The sequence below is a fragment of the Callospermophilus lateralis genome, chromosome 6, assembly GCF_048772815.1.
Source record: "Callospermophilus lateralis isolate mCalLat2 chromosome 6, mCalLat2.hap1, whole genome shotgun sequence".
NCBI classification, from domain to species: Eukaryota; Metazoa; Chordata; class Mammalia; order Rodentia; family Sciuridae; genus Callospermophilus; species Callospermophilus lateralis.
In genome coordinates this window covers 65,235,629-65,253,941 of record NC_135310.1, presented here as the reverse complement: position 1 = coordinate 65,253,941, position 18,313 = coordinate 65,235,629, and the positions used below count along the sequence as shown (strand labels likewise).

General features: G+C 36.1%; 1 protein-coding gene across 3 annotated transcripts in view; it reads right to left on the bottom strand.

The window, feature by feature from the left end:
• Fbxl4 (F-box and leucine rich repeat protein 4) overlaps nucleotides 1–17,720 on the bottom strand; it is a 91,164-nt gene extending 73,444 nt beyond the window's left edge. The window contains exons 1-3 of one of the 3 annotated variants that reach the window (XM_076859902.2): nucleotides 17,593–17,720; nucleotides 5,819–5,936; nucleotides 4,614–5,212 (exon numbers count right to left, since the gene is read on the bottom strand). In XM_076859902.2, coding sequence (XP_076716017.2) covers nucleotides 4,614–5,125 — 512 coding nt within the window. In that variant the 5' untranslated portion in view covers nucleotides 5,126–5,212; nucleotides 5,819–5,936; nucleotides 17,593–17,720. The remainder of the gene's footprint in view (nucleotides 1–4,613; nucleotides 5,213–5,818; nucleotides 5,937–17,592) is intronic. The other 2 variants (XM_076859901.2, XM_076859903.2) reach the window with 2 other exon arrangements.
• Between the last annotated feature and the right edge of the window lie 593 nt (nucleotides 17,721–18,313).

Here is an 18,313-nt window from a genome sequence, read left to right as displayed (position 1 = left end):
TTGGGCCCACAAAGTCAAGGGCACTAATCTATGATAAATTTGTGAAACTGTTGCTTAAGCAACTCTCTTTGGCTACCAATTCTATGACATCCTTTCTTTTCCCTTTCTCCTCCTCCTCCTCCTCCTCCTCCTCCTCTTTCATGGTACTAGGGCCTCATGTGTGCTAGGCAAGTGCTCTACCCACTGAGCCCTTTCTTTCTTTCTTTGAGGCAGGGTAACACTAAATAGCCTACGCTGTCCCCAAATTTGCCATTATCCTGTCTTAGCATCCTAAGTTGCTGGGATTATAGGTATGTGCCACCACACCAGTTCTCCCTGCTTTTTAAACTTCATTATCCAGTTAAAGTTCTTTTAGTGCTTAAAAAACCCACACCAAAATAAATTTCATCCCCAAATTATGTAATTCCAATCAGTTTCTTTAATATGACTTCAACTTGTCATTTTCTCCCTCCCTTTTTCCCTGTGTCTCTTCCAAATTGTAACCCTGAGCTAGCATATTTGTGACTCCTGTACCAGCATCTATTAAGACCTTATCAGGACACTCAATACTGCATCTTTTCTTTTTCTCTTAATAATGGCACTGAGCAAGAAGTAGAAAAGACTGAGATCTGGTAGAACTACCTATAACTTTTCTATTTCATTGGCTGAACAAAGAAATGCAATCAGATGAAATCATTAAAAGACTGCTTTTAGATTCTGAATGTTTGGGACTGTAAGAAATCCATTTTCTACAAACAAATTTCTGAGTTATTCCAAACATACGTGTTTGCTAACTCCTAAGATAGGGATAAAATTGTGTGCTCAATTAATGTGATAGGAAACACAATCCAATGATTACTATGCAGTATTGCATGATGGAGTTTTCTATGAATAAATGTTAAAAGGGAGAGGGCTGGGATTGTGGCTCTACAGTAGCGCTCTCTCTCGCCTAGGCATGTGAGATGTGCTGGTTCGATCCTCAGCACCCCATAAAAATAAATAAATAAAATAAAGGTATTGTGTTCAACTACAACTAAAAAAATATTTTAAAAAATGTGAAAAGGAAAAGTATATTGATATATACAAACCAGCATACATGCATGCAAGCACAAATATTCTTGTAAAATCGCTAACTGTTCTTTTTTCAAGATCTGATTGTACTGATTTCTTGGTATATACTAAGGTTTCTTTTATGAAAATGATTGTGATGATAAATAATGTTAGTATTTCATATGTCTTTTAAATGTCTGCTTATTCAGCAAAGCAATAATCTGACAACTCAACATGAGTTCTCTAATCTTTACAACTATTATTTTGTTTATTAGTTTATTGCAGCTGACTCATCTCACTTATGCTCCACTTAGATTCCTTGGTAGTCCTTGTGCTCATCCTCTAGATAGGACTGATTCACCCTTTGTCACTTATACCTTTAAGCCTATTCACAGAGCTTCCTTGGGTTCCTGGGGTCTCTTCCTCTAGAGCATGTCAAGTGCCCAAAGATTTTTTAGTTCATTTGTTCATCGCTCCAGCCCATGCCAAAGATTGACCAATGCAGATGGACTGGTGCAGGAGACCGAAAATTCTTCTAAAATTGCATCCTTCCTGACTTCCCCTTCTGTACTATGCTTTCTCCTTTCCTTACTGGTTTCCCCTACAGCACTTCTATAATAAACATCTGCGCAGAAACAGAAACCTCAAGATTAGCTTCTGGGAAACCACTAGTAAAGATCTTAATATCTGTCTCATGCTTACAGACCCCCAGAGCTTATTCTTTACACTTTTGTTGGACTTTTCTTGCTTCTTCAAATACCATGATTTCACCTTCAATGTGCTCTCTCTCTCTCTCTCCACCTTTCTAAGTCACAGTGGAACCTCTCTTGATCCTCATTCTCAGTGAATTCACTTCCTCAGAGAAGCCTTGTCTGAAGCACATAGGTTAGGTTCTCCCCTCTGCCAACACGTTCCCTATGATCCCATGGTCCTCTTGCAAGCAGGCCTGTGAGCCCAGAGAACAAGAGCCACCTTTGTCTGGCTCTGTTTTGTTCTCGGCACTGAACTGGCAGAGAGGGCATTCAATGAATGTTTGTCACAGTCTAAAGAAATTCACCAAAATGTCACTAAATCTGGGCAAAAGAATTATAGATATTTTTCCATGTATATATTCTTTTTTGTATTTTCTAACATTTTTTATAATGAAACATTTATTGATTTCATAATTAGTAAAATTTAAAAATGCATATTCTTATACTGCAATAATATATACTGGTTAGATTCCTTTTCTCTCAAAATTTAATGGTATTTTCTGAGGAATGGAGCTAAATATCAATAAAGAAAATCAGAAACACATCTGTAAATAAAGTTCTAACTTTCATCACAAATGTGAACTATAACTTTCAGGAACCCAAAACTGTGACTTATATTCAACTCAGCAGGCATTGTTTTGAATTGAAGAAAACACACTACATGTTTCATAGATCTTATCCCCAAATTTGTTCAGCTTTTTAGAAAGAAATGTGGATAACTCTATAAGAATGACAAAGTCCTAATAAAACAATTCTCACATAAGAAAATAATTGGTCCAAATTTACTTAATTTTCTTTTAGGAAAAAAAAATGTACATTAGAAGATGTCAATTTCTCTCTTTTCTTTCTTTCTTCTTTGTGAATGTATATGCATGTGTAGTGGGGTGGGTATTGGGGATTGAACCCAGAGACTTTTTATGACAGGGACTTGCTAAGTTGCCAAGGCTGGCCTTGAATTTGGAATCCTGTTGCTTCAGCCTCTAAAACTGCTAGAATTATAGGCACTTACACTGTGCCCAGTCTGTGTTTCTTTTTTAATAACTTATAAATTACACTGTACACAATGAATTATCAAAGTATACCTGAAAAGAATAAGTAAAGATTATACCAGCAGTCTCCAACCTGAGTTGAGACTCTGTACTTGTTTTTTAGGAGGCTGTGAAGGTATTCCCTTAGAATTGAGGAGAGATACCAAGGGAGCAGCATGTCACAGGGTAGAAGCTGACCCTTGCCCCACTCCTCCTATTTGGTAACAGCTAGGGTTCCACATTTAATAGGTGCCCATGAACTATTCTCAGGATAGAATATTCTCCCAGGGGCAGGAATTTGTGTTTATTTTGTACTCTGTTCACTGATTTATCCTCAATATCTGAAACAATGCTTAGCACATGGTAGACATTAAATTAATGAGTGAGTGAATTAACAATTATATAAAGATCTAAAAACTGGTAAGATCACAAGTAATAGAAAAATGAACAAATTACATGATCCAATAGTTTGAAAGAAAGCAAATATAAATGGTTCTTAAACATATGAAAAGATATTTAACCTCAGAGATAATATAAGGATTTTTTCAATTGACATGAAATACAATTTCTAATCTATTAAGTTTCAAGAATAATGAGATTTATCAACATACTCTGTGGGTGAAGTTTGACAATGCGACAACGCATGCGCATTCACACACTGCCAATGAGAATGTAAACAAGTACAAACCCTTTGGAGGGAAATCTGTTACTGTATTTCAAAATTACAAATGTGTATCTCTTTGGCCAAGCAACTCTTTCAGGAAACTCATCCCACAGATAGATATACATGCACACAGCTAAAGTGACTTATGATTTTGTTATTCCCTGAGTTAATTTTTATAATTATAAAATATTGGAAACAACTAAGTGCCCACTAATTATTGACAAGTTAATAAACTGGAGTACATATATATTATGCACTACTTCCTGTTATAGGAAAGAATGAGGAAGGTCTCTCTGACTTATATGAACATAATCAATATATACTACTTATTGAAACAAATAAGGTACAAAACAATATAAGTAGTATGCTTATTTTTGTGAATAAAGAAAATAAAAATATATTTGTTTTTGCTTATATGTGCACAAAGAAACTCTGAAAAGATACAAAGAGAGGTGATAAAAGTGGTTTCTTTAGGAAGGGGTGAGTCCTGAGCACATGGAGAACAGGGTATGTGGAAGGGCACATTATGTACTTTCTAGGTTATTAACCTATGTGATTATTTCATCTAGTCAAATAATTATATTTTTAAAAATAAGAAGGATGAACCATAAAAATGAGAGGAGCTGCTATGCAAATTAATGATGTAAATAGGATTGTAAAGAAAATTCAAGAATTTCTTAAAGCAACACTTACTTTTAAATCAAGATGCATGTTACAAATGCATCTACCTAAATCAAAGCTAATCTCCTAAAGATAACCTTTAAAGCATCACTCCTTAGGTCTATTTTGAGTTGTTCACGGTAATTAAAAGCAGTAACATAATGCGAGTTTGGAAATATTTTAGAAGTAATATTTTCTACTAACTTTTCAGATTGGTCCATACCACATCACTATTAGTTCAAATTGTGCTTTTCGTTTATAAATTCTGTGTCATGCAAATGTCACAATCTATGAATATTATTATGTGAGGTACTTAGACAGAAAACATGCATTAAATCTTCACAAGCATGATCACTCTTCTCCACAGGAAATTCAGGACAATTTTCAAAATTAGATTTGTTCAAATTGCTTAAGATAATACTTTCAGTGGAAAAAACATCCTTGAACCATATAACTTAGGTCATTGAAACTGAGATTTACCTTACTTCAGCTGGGGGACTTGGAGAATATGGATTTGCAGAACAAGCCAAAATTCTGATGACTGCTCCAGGATGATAGGTTTCCAGAACATGAACAGCTGTAGGATATACCTGTTGTTCAAACGTAAGTTCCACATAGTCTTGGCTCTGAAAATTAGGCGGTGTCCTCTTGAATGGCAAGGAAGCACTAGGACACTGATCCCACCACGTTCCATAAGTTCGAAACACAGCAGTCTGAGTAAAGTCACCAGAACTTGGGAATACACTTGGTACACCTGCCAAATTCCACATGGTATAGGACATACTATTCTCGCTTCCATAATGGGAACTGAAATCCACTACTTCTTTGGCATATTGGACCACCTCTGCATTGAGAGGGGAAGTCCGGCTGTTTGATTCTATAGTTCTATGGCTGTTCATCATTTCTCCTCTTGTAGCTGTCCTGGCTCGGCGCCGAAGGCACATATAATAAAACATAGTCAGAACTGTTAACATGGGAAAGACCGGTGACATCTAGATGTGAATTATGAAGCTTCAAAAGGTCAGGTGTCCTCAGTAAGATGCAAGAACTCTTTGAAGGATGTTCTAAAAAATGAATGGCTTTGTGAAGTAAAATAATTTAAGTAAGTGGAAAAATGCATGGAGAAGTTAGCAGGCTTTACCCTAATGAAGTTTCCCAGAATGAAACTTTGAAAAATAAGTTTTAAACAAAAACTGTGAATCTCCGGTATTTCTTAGAAACTTAAATATTATAAATTTATCTTATATTATGCTAAATGGAAAGCAAAACTGATGTTATAAGGCAATGGAAGATGTATAATCTAAAAGCCCAATTTTATATAAAATAATAACCACTGTTCAAGAAATACCAAGTCCTAGAGCTTTAAAAAATTATTTGTAATATGTGGCACACCACTAAAATACAGCTATAAATTCAATCTTAGCCTCTGCCATAATTTCACATTTTTACAAAGGATTCCCTGTTGCTAATTATTATTCTCTTCCAAACATGCTTAGTACAGATTTCACATTATGGGAATATAGTTTTTGGAGCTGACAGTTAATTCAGACCAACTAAATTAACTGCCTTACACATCACAGATCACCAGACAGTGTTTAATTTATAACTCTTAGCATTATTTGTTAGGGCAGTCCTTGGCTGTCTAGCATCTGGTTTGTTGCCAGCTACTCTTAGAAATCACTCACCCCAGATAGAATGGTCACAGGATACACAGGGGAAATGTAGAAGCTGGCACTCATCCATGTGGACTGAAATCTGCTTGCTGCTTTCAGGTACAAATGCTAAAATGTGACATTATTTTACCTGTAAGATAAGAGTTTTGGAAAACATTTTTATTTCCAAATCAGGAAGTCAAATATCCCAGAAAGATTATTACTATAAACAAGTAGCTACTTATTAAGACACAAGTCTTTCAAATGAAACAGAGTACATTTTCCTAAACATTGTGGACAATTTTGAATTAGAGTCTTTTTCTTTTCTTTGGGTTTTTTGTTTGTTTATTTGTTTGTTTTTTACATTTTAAAACAGACTATAATGAAAGTATAATAATGAACCCTATCTATACAGAGATTGCAAACTCATAGTTCTGTTTCAAACTATGTGAACAGACATATTTTACTGGGGCCAAACAGTGTTTTTAAAAACTTGGTCTAGTTTAGCCCAGTGTGGTGGCACATGCCTATAATCCCAGCAACTCAGGAAACTGGGGAAGGAGGATTGGAAGTTCAAGGCTAGCCTTAGCAAAATGGAAAGATTCTCAGTAACTTAGTAAGGCCTGTCTCAAAATAAAAAGTGAAAAATACTGGTGATGTAGTTAAGGGTAAAACATTCCTGGATTGAATCCCCAGTACAAAAACAAACAAATAAACAAACAAACAAAAAAAAACAATGTTTGGTTTATAACCTTTAACAATCCAGAAGACCTTGAAATGAAAGGCTAGCAGTCCCCCAGTGAATACTCTAGTTCCCAGCCAGTTCTACTTATAATTTATAACATACACCTGGCCCATATTCCTCACTGAGTAGGCAATCTCTTGTCAATATAAACAGAAAATCAAACACTTATTCTGGGACCTGTAAGTCTTGAATTTAATTTCTCCTAAGTAAAGGAAGATGAATATACCAATTTCTTTAATAAAGCAATGTGTTAACCTTCCAAAACTTTAGCACTAAGACTGAAAAACATTACTTTCATTAAATGTCCCTCCCACTCAAAAATCAATGGCTTTTTCTGACATACAAGATACAATCTGATTTCCTTTTTTGGTGTTTCAAGGCTCTCCTCAAGGTAGACAGATCTCTTTTTATCTAACCTAGAAAACCCAGTCAAGTTCTAACCACCGTTCATGTTTTACTCTGAGTTTTAACTGTACTATTGTTTCTTTTCCAATCATTTTATTTTACATTAGCAGTTTTACTCTCTGGCACTTCATTTGTATCAGACCTAGCTCTACTAAGGTCTATATTAGGAGTAAGCTTCTTGAAGGAAGAAAGTTAAAGATTTTCATATGTATTCAGTACACAGGAGACACAAAATGTTTGACACTGTTGATAGCAAAGTGATGAGCAAACAAAAAACATTATGAGCCTAAAATAACTTAAAATTATGCAATGGTATCCCTCTGTCTCTCAAATCCAATAAGGTCTAAACACTGAGATGCTTGATGAAATATAATCAATGAAACAGTAAATAAAGGGCTTGGCTTCAAATAAGTGCAGAAAATCAAACAAAAAGAATACAAAATTGTGAGAAATGAAGAGGAACATCAAAGAGATGAAGATAATATTACTCATAGAATCAGCTACTGGTCATCATGGTTGTAAGGGAACTTTCTAATACCCATGCAGACATAGTAAAGCATGGAAGGACCTCATGAAGCTAAAACTCAGAAAGGATCACCCTAAAACCAAGACTTGAAGATACATTTGCTAAGGGAAGCTCAAGTACGCATGACATTGACTGAAGAAATGGAGAAGTCATCATGGGAAATCAGAACACTATTAGGCAGGTGCAAGCATAGTGTGGGCCTAAATTCACACTACCTTCATGATTTAAAAATCCCAACCCACCCCCTATCCAGAAAAAGAGAAAATGATCTCAAACTAGTAGAACTTTAGGACCTGATAGGCACAAATGTGAAATCTCTAGGCAAGGATGTTTCTGCACAGAACAAACCAATCCCTTACCAAAAATGCATCACAGGAAATTATTTTAGGACCCTACAAAAATTAACCGTAATCAGGGCCAGACTCAATAAAGATTCCAAGAACAAGAAATACATTAGAACAACTATAACAAAACTTTTTCTGAAAAAGAATAGCAAAGCATTTATTAAAATATAGTCGTGTGCCACACAATGATGTTTTGGTCAACCTAGACATCCTCAAGAAATTGACTATATGATCTTTCGACATCTCTTCTAACTTCACAACTAAACTCCTTCCAATTTCCTTTAAAAACCTGTGTTTATCAGTGAAACAGTTTATAAAACCTAAGAATTATCTGCAAAGTAAGATATCACTCTTCATGTGAACTTTCACAATCATTCTTGACAAAAAGATTGAGACAAATTTGTCAAATTTTGGTTACCCCACCAAGTCATAAACTTTATGAGTATTTCTTGGTGAGATTTTACTATTAAAGATTATAGAATATCAAAATCAACAAGACTGTCACATGGAAAACATTACTATTTATTTTTATTTTTTTATTTTAAAAAATGTTTTGCAGTGCTGGGGATCAAGCCTAGGATCTTGTGCATGCTAGGCAAGCACTCTATCATTGAGCTAAATTTTAGCCTTGGCAGTACTATTTTAAACCTATTAAAGTTCAATAAAATTTTCATGGAAGCAATATATTAAAAAGTGAATTATAAACTATAAATATATACTAAACAGTCAAGCTTCTTCAGTACAGAAATATAAAATGGATGATTTGTTTTTTTACAACGCTTAATAATGATCCTTAGTTATTTTTTGTGAAATAAGCTAAAAATAATAAAAGAAATTTTTGAAAGAAAAAGTAATGTACAGTACATTAAAAAAGGTATTCTGTTATCCTTTTTTATCAATGCTACAATGTTATAGAAGTTAAATCCTGTTTTTTGAAAATAAACAAGGCAAAGAAACAAAAAAGAGAAATTATGCAAACTCTCTAACACCCTTCACCAATTCTAAACTTCTTTTCATTATGCTAAGATGACACATAAAAGTGTTTTAGGGGTAGGGAAAGACATATGGAGAAAGAAAGGTAGCTTTCTCTACTTTTCTCTGGGAAATAAAGCTGAAAAGGGGAATAGAATCATTGTCTCAGGATTCACATGAGTAACAATGACCAAAGCAGAAGTCCAAATTGTCCATGTACTATATGGACTTTTTGCCAAGAAATAGAGACAATTTGTGATAACTGATGAATATCCCAGTGGGCAATGAACCAAGTACAAAAGATACAATAATTCTATTTTTTATGAGAATGAGATACAAAGACAAAATGATTTTTCCCTTATGGTGCAAATAAATAAATATTAACCTGGAAAACTAAATTTTCCAAAAGAATGATTATAAAATCTACATTTTGGGAGTCATTCTCTTTTCTAGTCCATTCAAAAAGCGACTTCAATTTTAGAGACTCTTATGACACAAAAATATTATTTTCCAAGTTTCAAGAAGGTTTTATCCAATCAATCACTTACAAACAATGAATATAAGCTGAGAAATTCTCCACGACACACTGAACTTTTATACTAGCATAATCAAGGAATACAAAACAACAGCCATTTTAATTTGTATCTTGAGACTTTCTTATTCCTTGGGAAACAACTTGCTTTATATGACATAATGTTATTATAATACAACTTTATTTTCAAACACATCTTTCATTTTATAAGATGCTTAACAAAGTTAAATAATACAATTACAGAGAAAGCAATAACAGTGGAAAAGAGAAATTAAGAGGTATAGACAAGGGAGAACATATGTTTACTACTGAGATTTGAAGTGAGATGGGGAGTCGATGAGGCGGAGAGAAGCAGGATGGCAGGAACTGCAGAGAAGACGGCTTGTGCTTTGACAGAAGGAAAAGGAGGAAAGAAGAGGACTTTTCATGAAATAAACAAAAAAAGAGACAATAAACTGATCTAGAGCTAGAACAACATAAAGACTAGGTTGATTCTGTGATGAAAGAACCTGGAAAACAAGTTTAAAACTCAAAGGAAGATTCTCAACTTGAAGTGAAAAGATATGGAAAAAAGATGAAAATGGCAAGCAATATAGCATAGGCAATATAGCATAATAAAGGGACCAAAACACAAAATTTACTTGTAAAATAATCCATAGAGACAAGTCAGTGAAAAAAGGAGGATTTAGCTAGGCACGGTGGTGCACACCTGTAATCCCAGCAGTTTGGGAGGCTGAGACAAGAGGATTTCGAGTTCAAAGCCAGCTTCAGCAAAGCCAAGGTGCTAAGCAACTCAGTGAGACTCTGTCTCTAATAAAGTACAAAATTGGGCTGGGGATGTAACTCAGTGGTTGAGTGCTCCAGAGTTCAATCCCTGGTACCCCCCTCACCCCTCAAAGGAGAATTTAGACAGCTTTGTAGCACAGTACTAAAGTGCAACAGAATGTATAATGTGGTAATAAATCAAGAAAAAAAAATCCACACCTAATGCTTATCATTTTTCAATCCTACTGAAACTGGTCAAGAGATCCTATTCTACAGAAAGGATATTTTTGGATAAATCTAGAAATCAAAAGCAGGTGAATAAAGGAATATGCCAATCAAAAGAGCGAAATTATATGTGAATTTGAAGTAGCACTAACCAAACTACATTTTAATTTGATCCAACCATCATGTCAGCCCTCTTTCCTGGCCTGCCCCCTTTAGGCTTCTATAGAAAATAACATACTCATAACCCTTTCTGCCTCTCTGGTAACTTCTTCTAAGATTCCTTCATGGGTCTTTTCTCCTCATTTTTCTCAAATACACAGATATACCATTTAAAGAAAGTTGACTTTTTAATAATATGATATATAAGAAAGGTCCACCTACCTTTGTACCTATCTTCCCTCTTTCCTCTTCACTTCACATGCCCACAACCTTTGCTATAGACCCCCAGAACCTCCACAATGCCCTCAACAGCACTTGGGCTTTGATGGCTCAGCAGTGTTGAGTCTTCAATGAGTTTAGATGGAATACCCTCCCTCCTCCTCTGCTTTGACACCCTCTCACCCATCCTTCAAGGTCAAGTTCAGAATTTACCCACCACTCATCTTTCATTTGCACTTACATGTCACATATTATCTGCTATTTCTTATCTGCTGATATATTTTTCTACCCCAACAGACTATGAATTCCTCAAGTTCGAAGAATGTACCTTAATTATAACTATATCCTTAAGGCCTAAAGCATACCAATTTAGGCTCAATAACCATTTCTTGTTCTACAAACATTGGCAGAGAGGTGGCATGAAAGAATTAAAATAAACACGTTTAAAATAAACACAGAAACGAAACCAGTGACTCTATAAGTAAGATACATGTGGAAAAAAAAAAAAGTTCCCTATCTAGGCACAGAGAAAAAGAGAATGAAAATGGATAACAAAAACTGAAACACAATGGTTAAGAATCAAATGTGTGAATGTCTTTGAAGCCATCCAAGAAGGAATAGTATACATATTGAAATTTTACTGTTCAAAGAAAATATTAAAAAGTATAACTTCCGTTAGTATAAAAGCAGCCCCCTGAATACATAAAAGAGACTTGACTCTGGCCACAAAGAAACTCTGATTGAAATTAAAGAAAGATTCATGAAAGAGATGATTGGAGAGGGAAAAGAAAGCTATTTTCTCAAATATGATGATTTCTTAAAAATTCCAAATCTATGTTAAGACCATAGATTGATTATAGAGAACTGGAAAAACTATGGATAAAAAAGAAGTTCTTAAAAAAAGAGATAACATTAGAGCTTAGAGAAAAGACAGACTGACAGAGACGAGAATATAACAGCAAGGGTAAAAAGACAGGTTTAATATTGATCTAGTATTAGGCATGCTGTGGGGGAGCACATACTGAACGTTAGCAAAAGTATATCACTTTGCCTTCATCATAATTACTTACATTCCAAATGCACCATATGCTTAAAACTAACATATTGAGAAATTATCAGCCCAGTACAGAAACTACTAGGGAGAGCATCTTAAGATTTTATGTACCTCTTTTCCTCTAAGTAAATTAATCTTCAGTTAAAACATTTTTATTATGATTAGTGTTTTAATCAACAAGGTTTGCTATGATAAGTGTCCCCCAACGACCCAGGTGTTAAAGTCTTGGTTGCAGCCTCTGGTGCTCCTAGGAAGTGGCAGAACCTTTAAGAGGTGTGGCCTACTGGGAGATGGTTAGGTTATTGGGAGGGCCTTGAAGCAGATACTGCCCCTTTCTCTTTTTGCTCCCTGGATGCCATGATGTGAACAGGCCTCCTCAGCCACACTTTCCTGGCACGATGGACTGTGCCACAATAGTGCCAAGTGACTATGTCTTGAAACCTCTGAAACTGTGAGCCAAAATAAATCCATCCTCATGTTTGCAGGTCCAAAGTTATAGTGCTGGAATGTTAACTGACACAAGGCCCCAATACAGAATAAACAGGTGGAGTTTCTAAATGAACTAAGTAGATCAACATGGAGACTAAACATTCCTAATCAGCTTCAAAGCTTCTTGAAATTCCAGGCATCTGAAGGTAGAGGGAGAAGGTAGAGAAACCAACTACGATTAAAACCCTAAGGGCAGAAGGAAACAATGTGTCTTTCACTTCAGGGATCAATGTAACCCTCAAAAATGTAAGGAGGTGACACAAAAAATCTAGAACATGGTTAACTTCTTCAGAAATTTCTTCTGTGTTGATGAAAATGGCAAGGACTAAGCAAGAGATGTATACAAAGTCAGACTAAAAATGATTTATCAGAAAACAAAGTCAGGATTTAGACTCCATTTAACTAGAAATTGGCAACAGAGAGTACTGCAAAAACTGTTCTCTCTACTCTCTCCTAGAGTTTCTTTAACAAGCATATTTAAAACTCCTGAAATATTCATCACCAATCTTTAGTAGCAAGAAAAGCAGAAAAAAGAATTAGAGAAATCAATGATTAAAAAAAAAAAAGCAAGCAGATTGTAGAATTAGTGGAATGGTGATTTTCTGACATAATGGATCTGGAAACACACTTCCCACCTAAATACTATCTCACACTGTGACAAGGAAGGATATGTTTCTAGTTACAAGGTGTCTTAGATACACATACTATTATGGTATATTAACTATATCTTACCCTTTCTTCATTTTTCATAATAGATAAGAATAAACTATAGGAATGAGGAGACTGGTGAATTCAAAAGAACCTTAAATCTTTCATAAATACATACTATATGTTTTTCTAAAACATTTTAAATGAATCATATCTGGTTGAAGAGGAAAAAAATGATATCTCTGTTAAAAGCATACTAATTATATGAATTTGCTTTAGCCAAATACTATCTAAATATTTTTGTACATTTTTTACATACTAAAACAAGAGAACATTTTACCTAACAAAAATATAGAGGAGTTACAGTTATCCTGACTAAAAAAAACTCAAAACACAATATTTTAAGTCTGTCATGGATAGCCATTATAGCTAAAAGAGTAATTACCTAAAATGGTGTAATACTATTAAAACTTACTTCAGGACATAACTGCATTCCAAAAAAACATATATTTCAAGAGTACAGTTTGTTAAGTTCTAACAAAAACAAACAATCTAAAGATTTATATGTAGCAACAATTCCCAATAATCACATTATTAAAAAATGTGAAAAAATACTAATAAATGATTTACCAATTCAATAATAGTCACAATATGTAAGAGCTATTATAAATCAATAAAAGAGAAATTCAACAGAAAAATAAAAGGAGGATATGATCATGCAAGAAAAATACAAATGGCCAGTAAACATACAGATATTCAACCCCATCATTAAGCAAAGAAATGCAAATGACCATTTCATCTTGATAGTAACTGTTATATGAGATAATACAGAAACATCAATTTCTACATGTCTTAACAGAGGCACTGATCATCTTCATTTCAGATTATCTTTTCTATACCATTTATATAGTAAACAGCCTTGGGATATAAAAAGAGGTCTTCCTCTTGAGCAGTGGGTAAGTTTAAAGAAAAATGATGTCTCCCTCTAAGGCAAAAATCAGGCATGTTTACTTGTACTCCACTATGAAAAATTCAGATTCTCTAAACTCAGGAGGAAACCTGTGGCATGTGCTAGTGTTATCTGGCCTTTGTCACATCATCCTGTAGAAACTGGGGCACCAGGGCTCAGCACAAGATGATATGCTCTGGCTGCCATTACTGCTGTGTTCTTTGTCTCTGACCCAGAAGACTCATGTCTTCTGCTAGCAAACTCTTAGCTTGCAAGCTGGATACAATTGCAGACTCTTGGCCATTCTTAGCAATGATATATGATGGCAAAAGGAGCATTTTTATAAACTGTACATGTCTACTCTTAACAACCTTTTTGAAGAGCACTATGGCAGAATCTCTGAGAACTTAAAAATATATATAGTCTTTGACCCAGCAATTTAAGTATTTGCACTAAAGAAAATGAATGTGCAAACATATACTGTAGTTCCCTCACCTAAAGGAATAAGTTTCAAGATCTCAGTGGATGCCTGAAACCACAAATAGCAGGGAACACATGTATATACTTGTTCTTCTCATGTACACATATCTATGACAAATTTTGACCTTTTCACTTAAAGGAAGCACTTGATACCTTCTCTTGGCATATCTGAATTCCCAGCATAACTACTACTGAGTTTTGGAGCCATTAGTAACATACATACATACATATATATATATATATATATATATATATATATATATATATATATACACATACATACATACATAAAAGGGTTACTTGAACACAAGAATGACAAAACTATGCATTTGATCTAATAACCCTGATGCTACCAAGTGACTAACAAGTGGATGGTAGACACAGCAAGGATGTGCTGGACAAAGATATGATTCGTGGAGTAAGAAAGCATAAGAGTTCATCATGCTACTTAGAATAGTGTACAATTTAAAACTTATGAATTGTTTAGTTCTAGAATTTTCCATTTAATAATTTCTGACTAAGGCTGGACTGTAGGTAACTGAAACCATTAGAAAATAAAACTGAAGGGGAAACTACTGCACATACAAAATTATCCTGTAATTTTGTTTATATTATAAACACAATATAAATTTATACTAGTCTAAATATCAACAGAGGATTGGTTCAATAAATTTTGGATTATTCCTACAATTAAATGCCAAAAAGACTTTTTTAGAGACAAGATAACGTTGAACCAAGCATGGTGGCACATGCCTATAGTCCCAACTACTCAGGAAGGTAAGGCAGGAGAATCACAAGCTTGAGGCCAACCTGGGCAACTTAGCAAGACACTGTCTGGAAAAAAAAAATTTTCCAAAAACCTATGAATGTAGCTCAGATGTAGAGCATTCCTGAGTTTAACCTACAGTATCACAAAAAAAGGACAATATGTTACATGAACTGACACAAAAAGATGTTCCTCAACTATAACTAAAACTTGCAGAAAAATTACACAGAATAGACTGCCAATTATGAAACAAATGTATATTATACTCATTTTAAAATCTGGAATGTAAGAATAAATTATTAAACAGTTATGACTTTTGTGAAACATGGTTATTGGACAGGTGGGCACAGAACACTATCACATTTTCCTTTGGCTATTTATGTACTGCTTAATTTTTAAAGAGAACATACATATTTATTTATGACCTAATAGAGTTTTTAAGTATTTATTAATAAAAACACTTGAAAATGTATTATTTTGGGATATCCAGTTGAGATGGTAATATAAAAATGGACACAAGGCTGAGGGATCACTTATAGAAGTGATACTGAAAACAGGTATAGAATGTCCTGTTTTGTAACTGACAAAGAGATATATCACAGGTACTAAAGACAAAAAAGCAAAGTCAAAAGATTTGCACATTTTTAATCAGGCTGCTTCTCTTATGTACAACTCTAGGGAGCAACTCTACATAGTGAATACTGAGTGAGCAACAGAAGGGATTTATTTAACAAGCATTACTAATTCAACTGATTGTGGTAAAGGCAAACCAAAAATATTAAGTTCCAACATAGGCAAGAAACTTAGGGGCATAAGATGTAAAGAAGGGGACTTAACTTGTCCCAACTAAATGAGTTCATTCCCAAAATATTTAAGAATGTGTACAATATACATTGTTCAAATTACTAGAAATTAGAACATATTGCAAAGTTAGAGTAACAAGAGTAGTGTGGCATCATCACAAAAAGTCAGAATCACTGCTGAACAGTTCAGAAAGAGTCCCAAGAATACACTGGAGTTAGCGATATATACAGAGTACTTATCAGAAGGGAAAAAGAGAATTCAACAAATGATGTTGTCATGACTGGTTAACAGCAACAAAAAAGGTGTAGTCTTGCTTCCTACCTTATATATGAAAAAAACCAGCAAGAGTACTAAAAGAAAAAAGAAGAGGATATTCATATAAATTTAGATGATAAGTGGCCTAAGAGGACACCAAAGTTAAATTCATGAAGTTAAATGGCAATTGTACACTACATCAAAATTATGAGAGTAAGACAATGATTCTAACACAGAAAAAGAAAGGGCAGTTTTTGTTAGATGACCACACACACACAGAAGTGAAAGATAATCTGTTAACATTGGGTTTTTTTGTGTGTTTTTTTTTTAACTGTATCATGGCATAAGCAAAAGAAATTAACCACCTTATACTTAGCTGAACTCTCTGATTTTCAAGTCAGTAACAAAAGGAAGGATATGAAAATGCAGGGTTCAGAAAACCCAAAATTTGGGACAGCAGGTGACAAGTAAAAGTTGGTATTGAAAGTATTAAATGAATCCAATTCAATCCAATTCAGTGCCTACTATGGGGTGATGCACACTGCCACTAGAAAGAAAACTTTACTTTCCCTCAAGAACTTAATATCTGATAAAGGTGCCTTGAGGTAACTGGAAAAAGGCCCCTGTATTCAACCAACAGGTAAAATATGTAATAAAAGAGAGACATGAGGTGAGTTTGAAGAGAAAAAGGTACCCATATTCTGAACTTAAGAAACCTAGGAATGCATGCAGAAAGCAGAAAAGTCAGCTTATATCTTGAGATAGACACAAGCAAAAAACCCACACCTGGTGAAGTAGTGAGACCTCCAGGGCACAAAGCCAGACACAGTATCAACTATCAATGCAACTACCTGACCACAAGTTTATATCATCTTAACTTCTTTCCAAGTAACTTGAGGGTGGGGGGGAGTCTTTTTGGCAATGAGCTTTTGGGCCAAGGAAACACAAAACGACCCACACTGCAAACATGTGCACAAGGACAAGTGGATGGTCATCATCAGATTCTAGGTGCACCCCTAAACTTGGAAACGAGGTTGCAACCATCATCTTGTGGCAGTCCAGAAGAAAGGCATGGGCAGAAACCATCAGATGTCACAGGGAAATAATGGCAGCAGGTACACCAGCAACAAGTTTTCTTCAGCAGGCAAGTGGCTCAGGCTGAAGACCAGGTCAGGAAGGAGCGGCAGGTGTGGGCAGCCCGCAGACTCCCCGGTGTCAACAACTCTGCGCAGTGCTACGACTCAAGCCCTGCAGGGACACTAGTGCAGGGAAGCTGCACTTGGCACCTAAGCAGAGTTCAAAGGTCCCAGCAAGCCCCACAAACGCCGCGCAGCAGGAGGCGGAGGCGCGAGTGGAGGGGGCCTCAGCCTCACGCCCACGCTCCCCCCAAACAGCTCGCCTCCCGGCCCCGCCCCAGCGACGAAGGAAGACGGAGACCCGCATGAGGGAGAAGTAAAGGAAGGGCCGTACCCTGCAGGGTCCGGGAGTGGCACGCGCCGAGGGCTTCACCCCCGACCAGGAGGCGCGGGAAGGCCTGGGCGCGAGACCGCTCCCAGGCTCTCGCGCTGCGGCACCACCGCGGCAAGCCGGGCCCAGCGCGACCCGGAAGGAAGACAGGGAGGCCGCGGGGAGGGGCGGGGCTGGAGGAGGAGCGGGGCTCGGGGCGGGGCCCAGAGACGAAGTGGGGCGGGGCTTGGGGGCCGGGCGAGCGCTGCTCCGGCCGAAGGGGCTCGCAGACTTCCGCAACGCCCTCTTCTACGCCGCGGGGAGGAGCTTCTTGCTGGCTTCCTAGCGTACCGTGTAGTGCCTTAGAAATGGCCCAGGTTCGCTGGCTACAAATCTTCTGATGGAATAATGCCTTCCAAATAACAGCCCGTGTAGAAGTTCTGCTAGGGCTTCTTCAACCCAGAGTTGGTGGCTAAGGTGATGCATAGGTATGCGTGAGACCCGTCCACAGAGGAAAAGTAGACTATGCATCATAAGTGTTCTAAAGGCATAATTCAGCCCCAGATACAAATCCTTAATGCAGGCCCATTTCCATCTTAACATAGATTAGCCCATAACCATTACCCCTGATAAAGAAGGTGCTCTCACCTTCTCCTTTAATCATTTTCATTTATTTTCATTAGTTGCAGTATGACCCTTTCTTTAGGTTGGACGTATTTATCTTGTTACAAAGTTTCCGTTAAAA